Source organism: Acanthopagrus latus, chromosome 24, assembly GCF_904848185.1.
Source record: "Acanthopagrus latus isolate v.2019 chromosome 24, fAcaLat1.1, whole genome shotgun sequence".
NCBI lineage: Eukaryota > Metazoa > Chordata > Actinopteri > Spariformes > Sparidae > Acanthopagrus > Acanthopagrus latus.
Window position 1 is genome coordinate 2,620,961 of NC_051062.1, and position 17,654 is coordinate 2,638,614.

The window sequence follows — 17,654 nt, forward strand, 5'->3', positions numbered from 1 at the left end:
TTTGTTGCTTTGAGAAAGACAGAACAAGCACATAATGTTTTTGTTTTTTTTTTTAAATGATTTTTTTAGTTGCCTAAAGCTAACTAGACTATGGTTGCAATCTGAAATGGAAAATAGTAAGCAAACATGTGTGAAAATGACAAGTCAGTCATAGTGGGAAATGAAATCTCCTGGGTGAGAATCCTGTATTAAAATCAGTTGCGTTACATTTAACAGACTATAATACAAAGTAATTATCATTGGATTCTATTAACACTGATGCAGTATTTTCATGTATGCATTATATTTTTTTAAACAACTGCATATTTAAAAGAAAGTATAAAGTATCTTAACAATAAAAATCTAAAAATGTACTTAAGTTAAATATCTGAATTCCCAGTGACTTGGAGTGGAGCAGCAGTATAAAGCTGCAGCACCCTCTGGTGTCTGTAGAGAGGGGTCAAGGGGCTTACAGCATTCCCATCTGAATACTAACCAGGGCGGACCCTGCTCAGTTTATGAGATTGGAAAAATTATTTTATTCCTTTTTAAAATCTATTTTGCTCTATTTAGCTTGACAATTCCCCTGTACGGGAAAACATTTACAAAAATCATCAACATACCGATATGTAAACTGCTAATCCAGAAAAACATGATTTTAATTCTGCACTATAAATGCTGTGAATAATGTGTGTATACTAATGACATGTGAAAACAAAGTTGCTGTAATGTATTACATGATGGCAGATGTACTGTACCATCTGCACATGCGTTTCGCAATTTTCCCCTGAAAAAATAGTAGTATGTAAGTCAGGATGGCCGAGCGGTCTAAGGCGCTGCGTTCAGGTCGCAGTCTCCCCTGGAGGCGTGGGTTCGAATCCCACTTCTGACATGCTGTGTTTTTCGGAAGAACTGATTCTGCTGAGGAGGTAATTGCAATAAAAAGTGGGCATCATGCGTGTTGGCAGTTTGTGACATAACTCCTGTAGAATGTGCAACATGATTCATTTCTGTTTTTTTTTTTTATGGCGGATTAATTGTTTGTGGCATTTCCTTGAGAACAGTGGATAACGTGGGCATTTCCCACAGCTGCTCTCGAGTGTGAGCCAACCAAGTAAAGTAAGTTAGTGCTTAAAGTTAGCATTTTTGTTGTTAGCAAGTTAGCATTTTTGCTAACTTTGTTACTGTTGCATGCCTTCTTTGTAGTAGAGGAGAAAGACGGAACATCACGTTGCATGGCTATCAATCGAAGTCCTTCAGAGGTTCCATGGTGTAATGGTTAGCACTCTGGACTCTGAATCCAGCAATCCGAGTTCAACTCTCGGTGGGACCTGGTTTTAACAGTTTCAGGGCTTTGTAGGCATTCACAGTGTAAGAACGAGAACGTGGCAACGCAGTTGTTCCAGGTATGTAAGTCCCGGTAAGGCCAGGTGACTTTCTACTGCCTGAAATGCCATTGTGATGGTTCTCCTGGCTAACGTGTGCTGAGAACTGATCCTCAATTGGGATCTGCGCCACAGGTGGCGTTAACAAGGATCTTGATGACGTTTAACATCTCATCCAAAAGCACTTTTCAGTTTTTACGGCCTGGTTGGGAGGCCCTGTGTTGCCTTGGTTCAGAACATAGACGCGCCGCGAGCCGGATGTCTGAAATCCGCCAGGGATTCGTAGAAAGAAGTTAAATAGACTACGAATGAATCCAGCAGGAATGTGTGCCTGCATGTATTGTCAGCGCAGCTCTTCACTGGATGAGGCTGCAATACTGTAATAGTTGAGCACTGACATGTGAAAGCACAGTTGCTGTAATGTATTACATGATGGCAGATGTACTGTACCATCTGCGCGTGCGTTTCGCAATTTCCCCTGAAAAAACAATGGAAAACAAGTCAGGATGGCCGAGCGGTCTAAGGCGCTGCGTTCAGGTCGCAGTCTCCCCTGGAGGCGTGGGTTTGAATCCCACTTCTGACATGCTGTGTTTTTCAGCGGCACCATTTCTTCTAAGGAGGTAATTGCAGTAAAAAGTGGGCAACATGCAATCAATCAATGCCTTTCAGAGGTTCCATGGTGTAATGGTTAGCACTCTGGACTCTGAATCCAGCGATCCGAGTTCAAATCTCGGTGGGACCTGATTTTAACTGTTACAGGGCTTTGTGGACATTCACTGTGGAAAAACGAGAAGGTGGCAACGCAGTTGTTCCAGGTATGTAAGTCCCGATAAGGTCAGGTGTTCTCTGTCGTCCAATCAACCGCAGACCCTTTGGATTCCATATATGATAGAGGAGGAGGAAAGAATTAGATGATTTGTGCACACAAATCTCCTTCTTACCACAAACGTGAGCTTTCACTGAATTTGCCGCATCTGCATGTCTGTGCTCATCATCGAAAGTCCAGCATGCTGCCACTGGAGGCTCGAATGAACCGTCATTCGTGTTTTTGTGAGTGTTTCTTCGACTTTCTACTACCTGAAATGCCATTGGGACAGTTCGCCTGGCTAACATGGTCTGAAAAGCTGATCCTCAATGCTGTAATGTATTACATGATGGCAGATGTACTGTACCATCCGCGCGTGTGTTTCGCAATTTCCCCTGAAAAAGCAATAGGTTTTAAGTCAGGATGGCCGAGCGGTCTAAGGCGCTGCGTTCAGGTCGCAGTCTCCCCTGGAGGCGTGGGTTCGAATCCCACTTCTGACATGCTGTGTTTTGCAGGGGCACCGTTTCTTTTAAGGAGGTAATTGCAGTAAAAAGTGGGCGACATGCAATCAATCAATGCCTTTCAGAGGTTCCATGGTGTAATGGTTAGCACTCTGGACTCTGAATCCAGCGATCCGAGTTCAAATCTCGGTGGGACCTGATTTTAACTGTTACAGGGCTTTGTGGACATTCACTGTGGAAAAACGAGAAGGTGGCAACGCAGTTGTTCCAGGTATGTAAGTCCTGATAAGGTCAGTTGTTCTCTGTCATCCAATCAACCCCAGACCCTTTGGATTCCATATACGATAGAGGAGGAGGAAAGAATTAGATCATTTGTGCACACAAATCTTCTTCTTACCACAAACGTGAGCTTTCACTGAATTTGCTGCATCCGGATGTCTGTGCTCATTGTCCAGCATACTGCAATTGGTGGCGAACCCGTGGCGCGTATGAACTGTCATTCGTGTTTTTGTGAGTGTTTCTTTGACTTTCTACTGCCTGAAATGCCATTGTGATGGTTCACCTGGCCAACGTGGGCTGAGAATTGATCCTCAATTGGGATCTGCGCCACAGGTGGCGTTAACAAGGATCTTGATGACGTTTCACGTCTCATCCGAAAGTACTTTTCAGTTTTTACGGCCTGGTTGGGAGGCCCTGGTGGCCTTGGTTCAGAACATATACGCGCCGCGAGCCGGATGTCTGAAATCCGCCAGGGATTTGTAGAAAGAAGTTAAATAGACTACGAATGAATCCAGCAGGAATGTGTGCCTGCATGTATTGTCAGCGCAGCTCTTCACTGGATGAGGCTGCAATACTGTAATAGTTGAGCATTGACATGTGAAAGCACAGTTGCTGTAATGTATTACATGATGGCAGATGTACTGTACCATCTGCGCGTGTGTTTCGCAATTTCCCCTGAAAAAACAATAGGTTTTAAGTCAGGATGGCCGAGCGGTCTAAGGCGCTGCGTTCAGGTCGCAGTCTCCCCTGGAGGCGTGGGTTCGAATCCCACTTCTGACATGCTGTGTTTTGCAGGGGCACCGTTTCTTCTAAGGAGGTAATTGCAGAAAAAAGTCGACATCGTGCTCTAGTGTGAGCAGTCAGCCAACCAAGTAAAGTAAGTTATTACGTAAAGTTAGCATTTTTGTTGCTAGCAAGTTAGCGTTTTTGCTAACTTTATAACTGTTGCGTGCCTTCTTTGCAGTTGAGGCAAAATACGGAACATCACGTTGCGTGGCTATCAATGGAAGCTTTTCAGAGGTTCCATGGTGTAATGGTTAGCACTCTGGACTCTGAATCCAGCGATCCGAGTTCAAATCTCGGTGGGACCTGGTTTTAATTGTTTCAGGGTTTTGTGGACATTCACACTGTGAGAACATGGCAGGTGTTCTCTGTTATCCAATCAACCCCAGAGCCTTTGGATTCCATATATGATAGTGGAGCAGGAAAGAGTCAGATGGTTCGTGCACACAAATCGAAGTTCCACCATGCGAATGAACCGTCGTTCGTGCTTTGTGTGAGTTAATTCAATTGTAAACTGTTGCTGTTGTTGAATGTTGTCGTTGTCATCATTAAAAACATCCACTTGTACGTTTGGTGTGCACCAGCTTTGTTTGTTCATGGAGAGAAGAAACAGAAACTTTGGAAAGATTTAATTACAACAGAATCAAAACATAGAAAATTAGATTTTTTCACACCACAGTATCCATACTTCAATAAACAACATTTAAGTAACAACCAAACTAAACCAAAGTTTACAATACAACTAAACAACTAACAATAACTAGTTTAGTAACAACTAAACTAACCTTTACATACAATACAGTTGTCAATTACCATTATCTATTTACAATAGATATAACTGCAAATGTAGAAATATTGAGTTATCATGCAACTATTCACAACAAACAGGATAATATATTAATACTTACTTGGGACCTGATTTTAACATTTACAGGGCTTTGTAGGCGTTCACAGTGTAAGAACGAGAACATGGCAACACAGTTGTTCCAGGTATGTAAGTCCCGATAAGGCCAGGTGACTTTCTATTGCCTGAAATGCCATTGTGATGGTTCACCAGGCTAACATGGGCTGAGAAGCTGATCCTCAAGTTGGATCTGCACCACCGGTGGGATTAACAAGCATCTTGATGACGTTTCACGTCTCATCCGAAAGCACTTTTCAGTTTTTACGGCCTGGTTGGGAGGCCCTGGTGGCCTTGGTTCAGAACATATACGCGCCGCGAGCCGGGTGTCTGAAATCCGCCAGGGATTCGTAGAAAGAAGTTAAATATACTACGAATGAATCCAGCAGGAATGTGTGCCTGCATGTATTGTCAGCGCAGCTCTTCACTGGATGAGGCTGCAATACTGTAATAGTTGAGCATTGACATGTGAAAGCACAATTGCTGTAATGTATTACATGATGGCTGATGTACTGTACCATCTGCGCGTGCGTTTCGCAATTTCCCCTGAAAAAACAATAGAATACATGTCAGGATGGCCGAGCGGTCTAAGGCGCTGCGTTCAGGTCGCAGTCTCCCCTGGAGGCGTGGGTTCGAATCCCACTTCTGACATGCTGTGTTTTGCAGGGGCACCGTTTCTTCTAAGGAGGTAATTGCAGAAAAAAGTCGACATCATGCTCTAGTGTGAGCGGTCAGCCAGCCAAGTAAAGTAAGTTAGCGCGTAAAGTTAGCATTGTTGTTGCTAGCAAGTTAGCGTTTTTGCTAACTTTATAACTGTTGCGGGCCTTCTTTGCAGTTGAGGCAAAATACGGAACATCACGTTGCGTGGCTATCAGTGGAAGCTTTTCAGAGGTTCCATGGTGTAATGGTTAGCACTCTGGACTCTGAATCCAGCGATCCGAGTTCAAATCTCGGTGGGACCTGGTTTTAATTGTTTCAGGGCTTTGTGGACATTCACACTGTGAGAACATGGCAACACAGTTGTTCCAGGTATGTAAGTCCTGATGTGACCAGGTGTTCTCTGTTATCCAATCAACCCCAGAGCCTTTGGATTCCATATATGATAGTGGAGCAGGAAAGAGTCAGATGGTTCGTGCACACAAATCTCCTCCTGGTCTCCTTCTTACCACAAACGTGAGCTTTCACTGAATTTGCTGCATCCGGATGTCTGTGCTCATCGTCGAAGTTCCACCATGCGAATGAACCGTCGTTCGTGCTTTGTGTGAGTTAATTCAATTGTAAACTGTTGCTGTTGTTGAATGTTGTCGTTGTCATCATTAAAAACATCCACTTGTACGTTTGGTGTACACCAGCTTTGTTTGTTCATGGAGAGAAGAAACAGAAACTTTGGAAAGATTTAATTACAACAGAATCAAAATATAGAAAATTAGATTTTTTCACACCACAGTATCCATACTTCAATAAACAACATTTAAGTAACAACCAAACTAAACCAAAGTTTACAATACAACTAAACAACTAACAACAACTAGTTTAGTAACAACTAAACTAACCTTTACATACAAGACAATTGTCAATTACCATTATCTATTTACTATTCACAGCAAACAGGATAATATATTAATACTTAAACAAAGAATATTTCAAACTATTTACAATATAACTATTATTTACTAGGATTATTTATTTACAATATATTACAAGTTATTTTGAGAATTTCTTCCTCATTTCCTCCAACCACTGCTGTTTGGTGAGTGTATCAAACGCAGGGCAATACACTCTGCCACGGTACTGGCTGTGTCCAGTCTCAGCAGTGCGGAACTGGCCACACCTTTTACAGGTGTTTGCCTCCACTGTTCTCCTGTAGGGCCTCTTTGGTGGAGGGCCGGACTCCTTTGTGGTGCTGTGCTCAGTTATTGGTGGGATGGTGCCCTGAACTGCTGCAGGAGGGACCACAGGGACAAAATGAAGAAGATTTTGTCCCGTTGCCATGGGGATCTGAGGTGCTGCCGGCGTGACAAGCACAAGCCTCTTTTCTGGAGCCTTTGACATGATGGGGTGACTAGAGGCTGTCGGCCTCTGTTGTGCCTGACCTGCTGTGCTCTCCGGCAGGTGGTACTGGTGCTCCTGTCGAGCTGACCTGGACTCAGCAGGGAGAGCTCTCGCCTCCTGAAGAGGCTCCTCAGACTCAGGAAGGGCTGGAGGCAACACAGCACCCCGAAGCAGCACAGAGAGCTCCTGCCTCTTCTGCCTGCTGTTGTGCCACTGGGTGAGGGTGTTCTGATTCACCTCCACCAGCTGAATCTCTGATCCCTGCATCACCAGGGAGTTGCCAACAACAAGCTGCCCAATTTTGTGGTAGTCCCTCAGAATTAAGGTGGCGCGAATGAACCGTCATTCGTGCTTTATGTGAGTGTTTCTGTGACTTTCTACTGCCTGAAATGCCATTGGGACGGTTCACCAGGCTAACATGGGCTGAAAAGCTGATCTTCAAGTGAGATCTGCACCACCGGTGGGGTTAACAAGGATCTTGATAACGTTTCATTGACATGTGAAAGCACAGTTGCTGTAATGTATTACATGATGGCAGATGTACTGTACCACCTGCGTATGCGTTTCGCAATTTCCCCTGAAAAAAACAATGGTCTTTAAGTCAGGATGGCCGAGCGGTCTAAGGCGCTGCGTTCAGGTCGCAGTCTCCCCTGGAGGCGTGGGTTCGAATCCCACTTCTGACATGCTGTGTTTTTCAGCAGCACCGTTTCTTCTAAGGAGGTAATTGCAGTAAAAAGTGGGCAACATGCAATCAATCAATGCCTTTCAGAGGTTCCATGGTGTAATGGTTAGCACTCTGGACTCTGAATCCAGCGATCCGAGTTCAAATCTCGGTGGGACCTGATTTTAACATTTACAGGGCTTTGTGGGCGTTCACAGTGAAAGAACGAGAACGTGGCAACACAGTTGTTCCAGGTATGTAAGTCCTGATAAGGCCAGGTGACTTTCTACTGCCTGAAATGCCATTGTGATGGTTCACCAGGCTAACATGGGCTGAGAAGCTGATTCTCAAGTTGGATCTGCACCCCCGTGGGATTAACAAGCATCTTGATGGCGTTTAACATCTCATCCGAAAGCACTTTTCAGTTTTTACGGCCTGGTTGGGAGGCCCTGGTGGCCTTGGTTCAGAACATAGACACGCCGCGAGCCGGATGTCTGAAATCGGCCAGGGATTCGTAGAAAGAAGTTAAATAGACTACGAATGAATCCAGCAGGAATGTGTGCCTGCATGTATTGTCAGCGCAGCTCTTCACTGGATGAGGCTGCAATACTGTAATAGTTGAGCATTGACATGTGAAAGCACAGTTGCTGTAATGTATTACATGATGGCAGATGTACTGTACCATCTGCGCGTGTGTTTCGCAATTTCCCCCGAAAAAACAATAGGTTTTAAGTCAGGATGGCCGAGCGGTCTAAGGCGCTGCGTTCAGGTCGCAGTCTCCCCTGGAGGCGTGGGTTCGAATCCCACTTCTGACATGCTTTTTTTTTTGCAGCACCACCGTTTCTTCTAAGGAGGTAATTGCAGAAGAAAGTCAACATCATGCTCTAGTGTGAGCAGTCAGCCAGCCAAGTAAAGTAAGTTAGCGCGTAAAGTTAGTCCTTCAGAGGTTCCATGGTGTAATGGTTAGCACTCTGGACTCTGAATCCAGCGATCCGAGTTCAAATCTCGGTGGGACCTGGTTTTAATTGTTTCAGGGTTTTGTGGACATTCACACTGTGAGAACATGGCAACACAGTTGTTCCAGGTATGTAAGTCCTGATGTGACCAGGTGTTCTCTGTTATCCAATCAACCCCAGAGCCTTTGGATTCCATATATGATAGTGGAGCAGGAAAGAGTCAGATGGTTCGTGCACACAAATCGAAGTTCCACCATGCGAATGAACCGTCGTTCGTGCTTTGTGTGAGTGTTACCGTGACTTTCTACTGCCTGAAATGCCATTGGGACGGTTCACCTCACTAACGTGGGCTGAAAAGCTGATCCTCAAGTGGGATCTGCACCACCGGTGGGGTTAACAAGCATCTTGAAGACGTTTCATTGACATGTGAAAGCACAGTTGCTGTAATGTATTACATGATGGCAGATGTACTGTACCATCTGCGCGTGCGTTTCGCGATTTCCCCTGAAAAAACAGTAGTATGTAAGTCAGGATGGCCGAGCGGTCTAAGGCGCTGCGTTCAGGTCGCAGTCTCCCCTGGAGGCGTGGGTTCGAATCCCACTTCTGACATGCTGTGTTTTTCAGCGTCACTGTTTCTCCTAAGGAGCTAATTGCAGTAAAAAAGTGGGCATCATGCATATTGGCAGTTTGTGACATAACTCCTGTAGAATATGCAAGGTGATTCATTTCTGTTTGCACACTTCTTTTCCTGAGCAAAGAATGTTCTTGTTTGTCTGCATGCCTTCTTCTTTCATTTCAGACTTTCCATGGTTTAATGTTTAGCACTGTGGACTCTGAATCCAGCAATCTGAGTTTAAATCTTGGTTGGACCTGCTTGTAACTGTCACAGGAGGAAAGAGAGTTTTATTTTGTTTTCCATAGAATCTACTGCTATTTTTTATAATGTGCTGAAGATACATGTAAAGCTTTCCAAAGTCAAAAGAGATTTATCTCCGTAAAAAAAAGATATTCAGGAAAAAATAATATTATAATTGTTCAGACATTAACAGCCATAAAAACAACAAAAAATACCACCAATTACTATGAGTTCCACTTTAACCCCTTTTTGGGCAAACTTTGTATATCCGTTTTTCCTAATGAGCCTGAATGCATCGTCAGTAAATGTCACGGTAGATTCACAAGCCTCGTGCCATCTAACATTTCAGAAACTGATCTACTTTACACATCTCATTCCTCTACTGTATCTAAGCTGTCTGATGTCAAATGTCAATATCACACTACAGGGGAGGCCTTAAACAAGCTCTTCAATTTCTATTTTGCTCGTGTGACCATATATATTATTTGAATTCATTTGCTTGTTAATTGAACCCAAACATAATGAAAAAACAACCAACCAACCAACCAACCAAAAACAAAAAACAAAACACATCACATGACATTTGGATGAAGATTAGATTTGTTTCAGATGTGATCAAAATAAAACAGCGGCCATTTTGCAACAATTTACAGCCACATTTCTCTAAAGCTGCAAGTGACAATTCTGCCACGTGCCTCTTGGTGCAGCTTGCCAACTAAGCACAATGTGGAGGTCTTATGTCCTCTGAGTTTGGCTGTGAAGGCAAGCATGTTGCTGTATGTTAAATTTAACCTGTGGCAAAAGGCAAACAAGCTATGGAGGGCCCGTATTAGTAACGCTGCATGTCTCAGGCAGAGAGTAAAATAGGCGACGAGAAACTCCGATTTGTGCTCGTGTTCCTGTCCTGTGTCCGTGTGAGTCCGTTTCTGGGAGTCAATTAAGCTGCTCCCCTGCAAAAGACTGCAACTGTTATATTTCCCACAGACCTTGAAGGCGCCACTTGGAGCTGCTGAGATTTGAGCCCCGCGTTGAAACGGGAGAGCTGACAGGAGCGGCGACGCACGTGGGCATCTAAAACAGTCAGAGCTGCGGCACATCACGGCTGAAACCTCCCGCCTCGGGAGACTCCTTCATCTCGGGACACTCTTCGGTAAGATCTGCCTGTATTTGCATTTTCTGCCTTTTATGGCGCATGAAAGATGCCAAACTTCAGTGTTGATTTGTCAACAGTCCTGGAGCTCCAAAGGATCAGCGTCGTAACTTTTGAAATTATGTTTGGAAATAGATCAAAATGGTTACCTGTTGGTAACCTTTACTAGGAATCCCACTGACTGGAGATCAGCTGATTGTTTCTTTTTATTATAAGGGATTATAATCATTCTAATGAGGCTTTTCTGTTTCAGCACCGAAGAAGAGGAAAGGACAGTATGTTTCCTCTGTGTATTTTGGTGATGGTGCTGTGTCTCCAGTTCGGAGGGCCCTGCAATGGTGACTCACGTTTCATATACATTCCGCCCAGGAGACAATTTAGTGTGATACGATTTGATGAAAGTAGATAGCAAGGTTTCAACTTCAGATTGTCCTCGACAGCACCCACTTTTTATTCTAACTTTTGTGAAATTGCCTCAAGTAAAGTGGAATTTCAAATGGGTTTATAGATTTTTTATTTTTTTTTTTTTCTCTCACACATCTCATGTAACCAAGTACAGAGTCCAGTCAACTGTAGCCTCCATGGAAGAGAATGCAAAGTGATCTCTCTCTCTCTCTCTGATTTGTCAACATGTTGAGGTAGAGACATTGCTTCTCTCTCGGAAGCAATGAAGCTGAAATTCATGCTGTACTGTAAGGATGTTCCCCTGGCCCCTGACATGGTTACCTGGCTAGTACCTCCACCTAGTGGATAACTAGGTGGAGGTACTAGCCTCTCAAATCATCAGTCACATCTGACGTACAAGTACCAGATGTTGAAAAATTGTAGTACTGGACCACTTCTAACAAAAAAAATGTTGAAAAACTATTCAAATTTCAGTAAAAGGTGCAACACTAGTATCCTCGCTCTTGTCACCCCCTTGCTCCTTTAACTCCTACTCATTTCTCTGCAGTATTTTTCCGTCTTGTGTTGCTTGCACGCGTTCACGTTCCACTTCTCCTCCTCCAGCCATTCATGTCGTGGAGCTATGGAACCTTCAGGTGGAGTTTGGGGAACCAGCCATCTTGCCCTGTAATGGCTCAGCCTACCTCGAGGAGGAAGGGACCGTCCAGTGGGAGGCCATGGGGGAGGATGTGGCAATTTTGCGAGGAGGAGAACTAAGAGAGGGGGACAGATTTATGGTTAGTGCTTTTTGTCTTTAAATTACGGTATAAAATCTAAAGCAGTTTAATCACGTCAGTGTGGATTATTTACATTTTTAAATCATGTTTGAGCTGCACTTTAGCTGGCTCCTACCCCGACACCTGATTTTGATTTGATTTCACTCTACTGTCGGAATTTTCTCCTGAAATCTGCCTTGCATCCCATAGCCAAGCACACTGCACACAAATAACACAAGACATATTATGTCAGACATTACCGATAAGAGGCGGAAGTGCAATGGATGTGCTTTACAGTGCCATGAATTCCCTCCAGGGCCGAATCTGGTTGCCCTCAGAAGAGAAGGTCAGGGAAGGAGACTGGTCCGTGGTCCTCCAGAGCGCCATGTTCAGTGACTCGGACATGTATGAGTGCATTTTGGAAGGAAGGAAAACCCTGTCAACAGTGTGGCTTACAGTGACGGGTGAGTGGGGAGGCAGAGGAAGGTGGTCCTCAGGTGATGTCATTTGTAAGACTAAATACACACTTAACTGTTTGCTGAGACTCTGTTCAGTAGTTACAAAAAGACTAGATTAGAAATAAAATGGTGTTAAAACTAGTATGGGTGGGTTCCAGCGCGTCATTTTCACGGATTAGAACACTGACGGCGATCTAACATTAGTAGTATAAGGCACACCAGCGCCTGTCTTTGTAAAGATTCCTTCTTCTTCTCTTTCTTGCCCCCCCCCCAAGCACCCCAAGTAGAGCGCTCCCTCGTGGTGCCTGTGGGTGACACCGCGATTCTAACGTGCTACATTGAGATTTCCAGAAGCGAGTCGCAGAATGAACTGCAGGTCTGGTGGACCAAGGACGGCAACATTACAATCACAGGACAAACCAGGGTACCGTATACTGCACATTTTCAGTATATTGTATCTTTTGTCTTATAAAAAAGGTGACTTGTATGATGATTCTCCGGACATTGCCAGGAGCTCATCCAGTTACATGAACCTTACTTATTTACTTCATCCAGTTACTTCAGCAGATCCTTATTGTAAAGCCGCTGTGCATGTACGCTTGCAATCTATCTGAATCTGAATCCACCTGAATCTGTGTGTAGCGTGGCAGTCATAAAATTGTAGAATATAGACTCCACACAGTATGAGTACATGTATTTTCACTCTGAACGTGTGTTCTGTCATCAAAAATCTGATCATCTCTTTCCACTTGCAGGGTTTGGTCACTGATGATACGGTGTTTCTTCCTGAGGATTTCTCTCGGCTTTCTATCTTATGCGATACTAAAGAAAAATGCAATCTTCATATAAACCCAACATCAGTGAGAGACAATGGAGAATACCACTGTTTGTATAAAGCCAAGTAAGATCTAAGTACAGATTTATTTTTTTTAATGTTGTCACTAAACTCATGGACTAAGTCGGGGTCTTCAACTGCAGAAAGTTTGATGAGTTCTTTTTAGTTTATGCATCATTAGCAAATAGTAATTATGGGTTATATCTCTGGAACCTTGATAATGATGCTAAAAATAAATGTTTTCATAGAATGTCGCTTTCATACCTTAAATTGGTACTCCAGCAATTTAGCAGACACATCTTCATGTTTCGGGGGGTGGGATGGAGATGATTTGACTTCTGAAACGGAATTTTAAGCTGGAAATGACACATTTAGGAGTAAAGAGGTAATTTTACCTGAGATAATATTTCAAAACGTCTTTGGCACTGATGGGGTCCGAAAGCTGTTTTGTCTTTCGTGAGGTCATGTTATTTTCTATCATCAGGATAATTCATGTTGACACATGGGTATTTTTTTCTGAGCTGCTTCATCTGGGCAGCTTGTAATTCTTGAAAAAAAGAAAAAAAAGGGCCAATTTCTTAAACAGGGCAACCATTATTTAAAATGTGGGACCTTTCTACATCTGTCCTGTTGTCATCATGGTCAACTGGACTTTATTTTCATTATAATTATAGAAAGAACAAGATATTTTCTTATTATGTAAGCACACAGAAAATTGCTCAGAATGCAGCCACCGATGGGCTTCCTGCTGCCAGCACTTGTAACAGGTAATAACCATTATCAATTATATTTTCAGAGATTCTGACGAGCCGAGACTTGGATTTCCAGAGAGTATTACACTGACTGTGCAGGAGACAATTCCTACAGGTAACGGTAATCTTTATTCTTATACTTCTTAATACATTTTCATCAGTGGACTTATTGTTTATGAGACAGCGTTGTACCATCAGCTGACTCTTCAGGTGGAAATCTTGTGTTAGCTTCTGTAGCCTCAGATCTGGCTGCTCTATCATAACCTGTGTTGGTCTATACAAATTCAGAAATAGGACAGGCAATTAAATTTTATCAATAGTAGAATGCTATATGCAGTGCATGTTATATGTCAGTGAATGAATCATGTGGTGTTAATTAGCATTTTGGTCACTTCTTCGTACAGTTTTCCCTTCTGATGAGACAACTACTGAAAATCCACTTGATCCTGTACTTGTGCACCTGGAAGATCCAACGCAACCAATAACAGGTGAGTCTTGGAAAATGGGAAATAAAAGAGAACTATGTAAAAGATCCAGTGTACATGTACAGTAGCAGACCCAGTGTACAGACTGTAAAAAAACAAACACACACACACACACACAATTACTGATTAGTGCAGGTGTGAAGATACACTCTTGAGAGCTCAATGAAGATAAGTGATTAGAGGACATGCCAAACACAACACGAGTGGGACCTAGCACAGCATCTGATAGTCAGCAAATAGGAGCGCTAACCTTAGCTGCATGATTAAATGAGTCAGCTAAAATGGTCTAACAGAAGCCAAACTGCTTAAACCACCTTCTTGATTGATTCCTTGTCGTCAAACTAGCTGCAGCTGATAGCGTTTGCATTCTGTCCCAATCCCTGTCCGTGTTCACCAGGAGGTATGTGCAGTCAGTCGCTGTTAGTGGTTCATTTAGCAGCAATTTAAGCCACCAGGAAATTCAAGTCACTACAGGTTTAGGCAGAGCAGGAATCCAGTTTGATTTTTGGATTATGCTTGATTGAATTCAAGGGGACTGTTGGGTAAGAGGTAAGGATAGGTAAGATCCAAAATTCAAAATCTAGGTAAGAAAAGGGTAAAAACAAAAACTAGGACAAAGGAAAATCCTAAAATGAATACAAACTAAACTAATGTTGGGATGATGTGCACATAGACACACTGGGAACATGGCAGTGCTAACAAGGCTGATATGAGGGAAACAGAACACAGTAGAAACATATAGAAACAAAAGACAATAGGAAGTGACAACAGGGCACAAGAGACAGTCCTGTTTCACGTCATTTCATGTTCTTTTTTTATTTACTTTTTTACAGTGATGACTGAGTCACAGCCGATGGAAGCCTTCGAGGAGGTTGTGACGTCGTTCCCAGATGAAGGTGAGCAGCTGTATGTCTTAAGGCTGGACATGAGGGAAAATAGATCCAACTAGTGGTTAATTTAGCAACAATTTAAGCCATCAGTGTTGAAGTTGAGTTTCAGCATGCTGTGCTTTCATGACATACCTGTGACCTCACATGTCATATCATGTTCCTTTTTATTCATTTACTCTTTTATAGTAATGACAGAGTCACAGCCAGTGGAAGCCTTCGAGGAGGTGGTGACGTCATTCCCAGATGAAGGTGAGCAGTTGGACGTTTCAAAGCTGGACATGAAGGGAAATAGTTCCAACTAGTGGTTAATTTAGCAACAATTTAAGCCACCGGGAAATTCAAGTCACCATTGGTTTAAGCAGAGCAGGCATCAAGTTTGATTTTTGGATTAAGCTGATTGAATTAAAGGTGGCTGTTGGGCCCTGGCAAAGGTAAGATCCAAAATTCAAAATCTAAGTTTAAAAAAAAAAAAAAAGGGCCGGTTAGAAAAACTAGGAGCAAACCAGAAAACATGAGGAACAACCAGGAACACATGAGGAGAACAGGCATAGGAGCACAGGAGACACATGGGTGAAAACAGATGAACGAACATAGAGTGAGGTTTAGATACAAACTAAACTAATGAGGGGATGATGTGCACGTAGAGACACTGGGAACAGGACAGTGCTAACAAGGCTGATGTGAGGGAAACAGAATGCTAGGAACACATGTCTTTTTTTTAATTTACTTTTTTATAGTAATGACAGAGTCGCAGCCAGTGGAAGCCATCAAAGAGTGGGTGACGTCATTCCCAGATGAAGGTGAGCAGTTTTAAGTTTCAAAGCTGGACATGAAGGAAAATAGTTCCAACTTTTCAGATTCACGTTAAGTGCGAAAAAAAAGTAGTATGTAGTTTTAACAAGTGCCTTTATTTGCCGTGAGTCTTTTAACCTCTGACTCCATCCACCCGCCTCCCTCCTTCCCCAGCCCTGTTTGAAGGCAGGGAAGAGACATCTCTGCAGTGGGACACTCTCCCTTGGATTCGGATCGGACTCATCGCTGGAGTCTTGCTGGTCACAGCGATGGTCCTGTGCGTTCTGGGAGCTCTACGGAAGATCTGAGGGACAAAGCAGGATCGATGGATTCCCACTTCTGCCAGTCAGCTGACCTGCGTGCTTCAGAGGGTTTGAGTTGGACCTTGAGCTTGATGCACAAGGAAAAGCTTCTTTATTTGGTTGAAAGGGCTTCTGTGGTTGGGCTCACCACAGATGACCTGTTGTTGAAACCAGACGGTGAACTGTGAGTGTTAACAACACAAGCTTTTAACAAGTACTCATGTCAGAGCTCAGAGTTTGGTTTAGATTTCTGTATAACTGACCTGCAGTATGAGGAAACATACATAACATGATGCACTGTTTTGTACCTGTATTTTATTATTATTATTATTATTATTATTATTATTATTATTATTATTTTGGCAAGCGTTCAATGGCTCCTGAAGAATTTTGACAGGAACGCTACATGTGTTTGTTTGGCCAAGTTGCTTGTTTAACGCAACAGCAAATTAAACAATAGGGACACAAATATGACAATTATTACTTAATAGCTGCTATTCACATAATGTCCAGGGGTTATACAGGCGCATTCAGTGTGTAAAATGCAGCATAATGTACATTTCTAGAGATTAAACATCAGTTATACATAGACAGATACGCTCACTACTCTGCTGATATAACAGAGCCAACGGCACACGTCAAAATTCACAGGGACCTCTCTCAAAAAAACGGGTGTTTATACTTGAAGTGACAGCCTGTCTCTAAAATCAGCATCAAATAAATGCTTTTTTTCTTCAGATAAGGTGATGATAGTGGCTGGCTATTTCTGAGTTTCTGGCAGTTGCCAGGTTAGCTGGGCTCATGACTGATGATGGCCAAATGGGTCAAGATGTCCCAGGGCCATGTTCTTCTCCCGAGAGGCTGTTTCATCATCACTTAAAATGTTAGATGAGATTTTTATCAGAGGAATGATTGATGTGTATCGCTGACTTCCACATGATTTCCCATGTTTGCTTGCTTGCATTGTACTCAGTGTGTCAGGTACACGGGTAGAAGACCGGATCCTGACTCATCCCCCCTGGATAGGAATGAGGAACAGGTGCATACAGGGGAGAATGAAATTCAATACAGAAATAACTGTGTGCCAAACTGTGCTCTAAACGGCAGTCATATCAGACATGTATGACTAGTAGTGTGATAGTATGTCCTGAGATTTGTAGTTATGTATGTTTATTTCTCATGCATTTCTCCAGAAGTTTAAAAAAAAAAAAAAAAAACTTTTTCTTAAGAGAAACTACACTTGGTGTCTGTATTTAAATTCTGTATATTTTTGTAACATGTGTTTTGTTCTGTCCATGCACATCCTGACATTAATTCCTGTGTAATTTACACACTCATCAACTCTTGTGTTAAAGCCCTTCACACAGATGCCTACATGCCTCTGACTCCCAACAGAACTGATGAGGCCTGCTGGAAGTGACAAACCAACATATTCCCTTTGACTTTAACCTCTAACTATAAACTGTCTCTAACAAGGACTTCTGTTCCAGACAGCAGTGTATAGTGTATTTGGGTTTAACCTCAATGTGGAACCAATGCCCTGTTTAAAATGCAACCTAGGATGAACCCCTATGGATACCAATGATGTTTTACAGTACACGTGTATTAATAGAATGTGTTAAAGTATCCAGCTGCACAGCCTGGTATACTTGACATAGCTGAGTTGTATAAAGGCCACAGTGCCGGTGGGTTCAGTCCAGGAACACCTTTAG

General features: G+C 42.9%; 1 protein-coding gene and 15 non-coding genes across 26 annotated transcripts; all 16 read left to right on the forward strand.

Annotated features, from left to right (window-relative positions):
- Window positions 1-788: 788 nt before the first annotated feature.
- On the forward strand, window positions 789-871 carry trnal-cag. Its single transcript has one exon. It is a non-coding gene; the product is annotated as a tRNA-Leu (tRNA).
- Window positions 872-1,240: 369 nt separating this feature from the next.
- trnaq-cug lies at window positions 1,241-1,312 on the forward strand. The gene has a single exon. It is a non-coding gene; the product is annotated as a tRNA-Gln (tRNA).
- A 31-nt stretch (window positions 1,313-1,343) lies between these two features.
- Window positions 1,344-17,179, forward strand: LOC119015099. Of its 11 annotated transcripts, none has more exons than XM_037090753.1 (13): window positions 1,344-1,385; window positions 10,103-10,268; window positions 10,522-10,606; window positions 11,277-11,449; window positions 11,745-11,892; window positions 12,162-12,310; window positions 12,642-12,787; window positions 13,518-13,588; window positions 13,878-13,961; window positions 14,792-14,854; window positions 15,035-15,097; window positions 15,586-15,648; window positions 15,815-17,179. In XM_037090753.1, the coding sequence occupies exons 3-13, from the start codon at window positions 10,546-10,548 to the stop codon at window positions 15,946-15,948; spliced, it is 1,155 nt and encodes a 384-aa protein (XP_036946648.1). In that variant the 5' UTR covers window positions 1,344-1,385; window positions 10,103-10,268; window positions 10,522-10,545; the 3' UTR covers window positions 15,949-17,179. The 11 variants fall into 11 exon arrangements, with proteins under 11 accessions (XP_036946648.1, XP_036946645.1, XP_036946646.1 ...); XM_037090750.1 differs by lacking the exon at window positions 1,344-1,385 and adding an exon at window positions 2,288-2,414; XM_037090751.1 differs by lacking the exon at window positions 1,344-1,385 and adding an exon at window positions 2,777-2,901.
- On the forward strand, window positions 1,865-1,947 carry trnal-cag. Its single transcript has one exon. It is a non-coding gene; the product is annotated as a tRNA-Leu (tRNA).
- trnaq-cug lies at window positions 2,035-2,106 on the forward strand. The gene has a single exon. It is a non-coding gene; the product is annotated as a tRNA-Gln (tRNA).
- trnal-cag lies at window positions 2,587-2,669 on the forward strand. Its single transcript has one exon. It is a non-coding gene; the product is annotated as a tRNA-Leu (tRNA).
- Window positions 2,757-2,828, forward strand: trnaq-cug. The gene has a single exon. It is a non-coding gene; the product is annotated as a tRNA-Gln (tRNA).
- Window positions 3,607-3,689, forward strand: trnal-cag. The gene has a single exon. It is a non-coding gene; the product is annotated as a tRNA-Leu (tRNA).
- On the forward strand, window positions 3,929-4,000 carry trnaq-cug. The gene has a single exon. It is a non-coding gene; the product is annotated as a tRNA-Gln (tRNA).
- Window positions 5,162-5,244, forward strand: trnal-cag. Its single transcript has one exon. It is a non-coding gene; the product is annotated as a tRNA-Leu (tRNA).
- Window positions 5,484-5,555, forward strand: trnaq-cug. The gene has a single exon. It is a non-coding gene; the product is annotated as a tRNA-Gln (tRNA).
- Window positions 7,246-7,328, forward strand: trnal-cag. Its single transcript has one exon. It is a non-coding gene; the product is annotated as a tRNA-Leu (tRNA).
- Window positions 7,416-7,487, forward strand: trnaq-cug. Its single transcript has one exon. It is a non-coding gene; the product is annotated as a tRNA-Gln (tRNA).
- trnal-cag lies at window positions 8,039-8,121 on the forward strand. Its single transcript has one exon. It is a non-coding gene; the product is annotated as a tRNA-Leu (tRNA).
- Window positions 8,252-8,323, forward strand: trnaq-cug. The gene has a single exon. It is a non-coding gene; the product is annotated as a tRNA-Gln (tRNA).
- On the forward strand, window positions 8,789-8,871 carry trnal-cag. The gene has a single exon. It is a non-coding gene; the product is annotated as a tRNA-Leu (tRNA).
- Window positions 17,180-17,654: the final 475 nt, after the last annotated feature.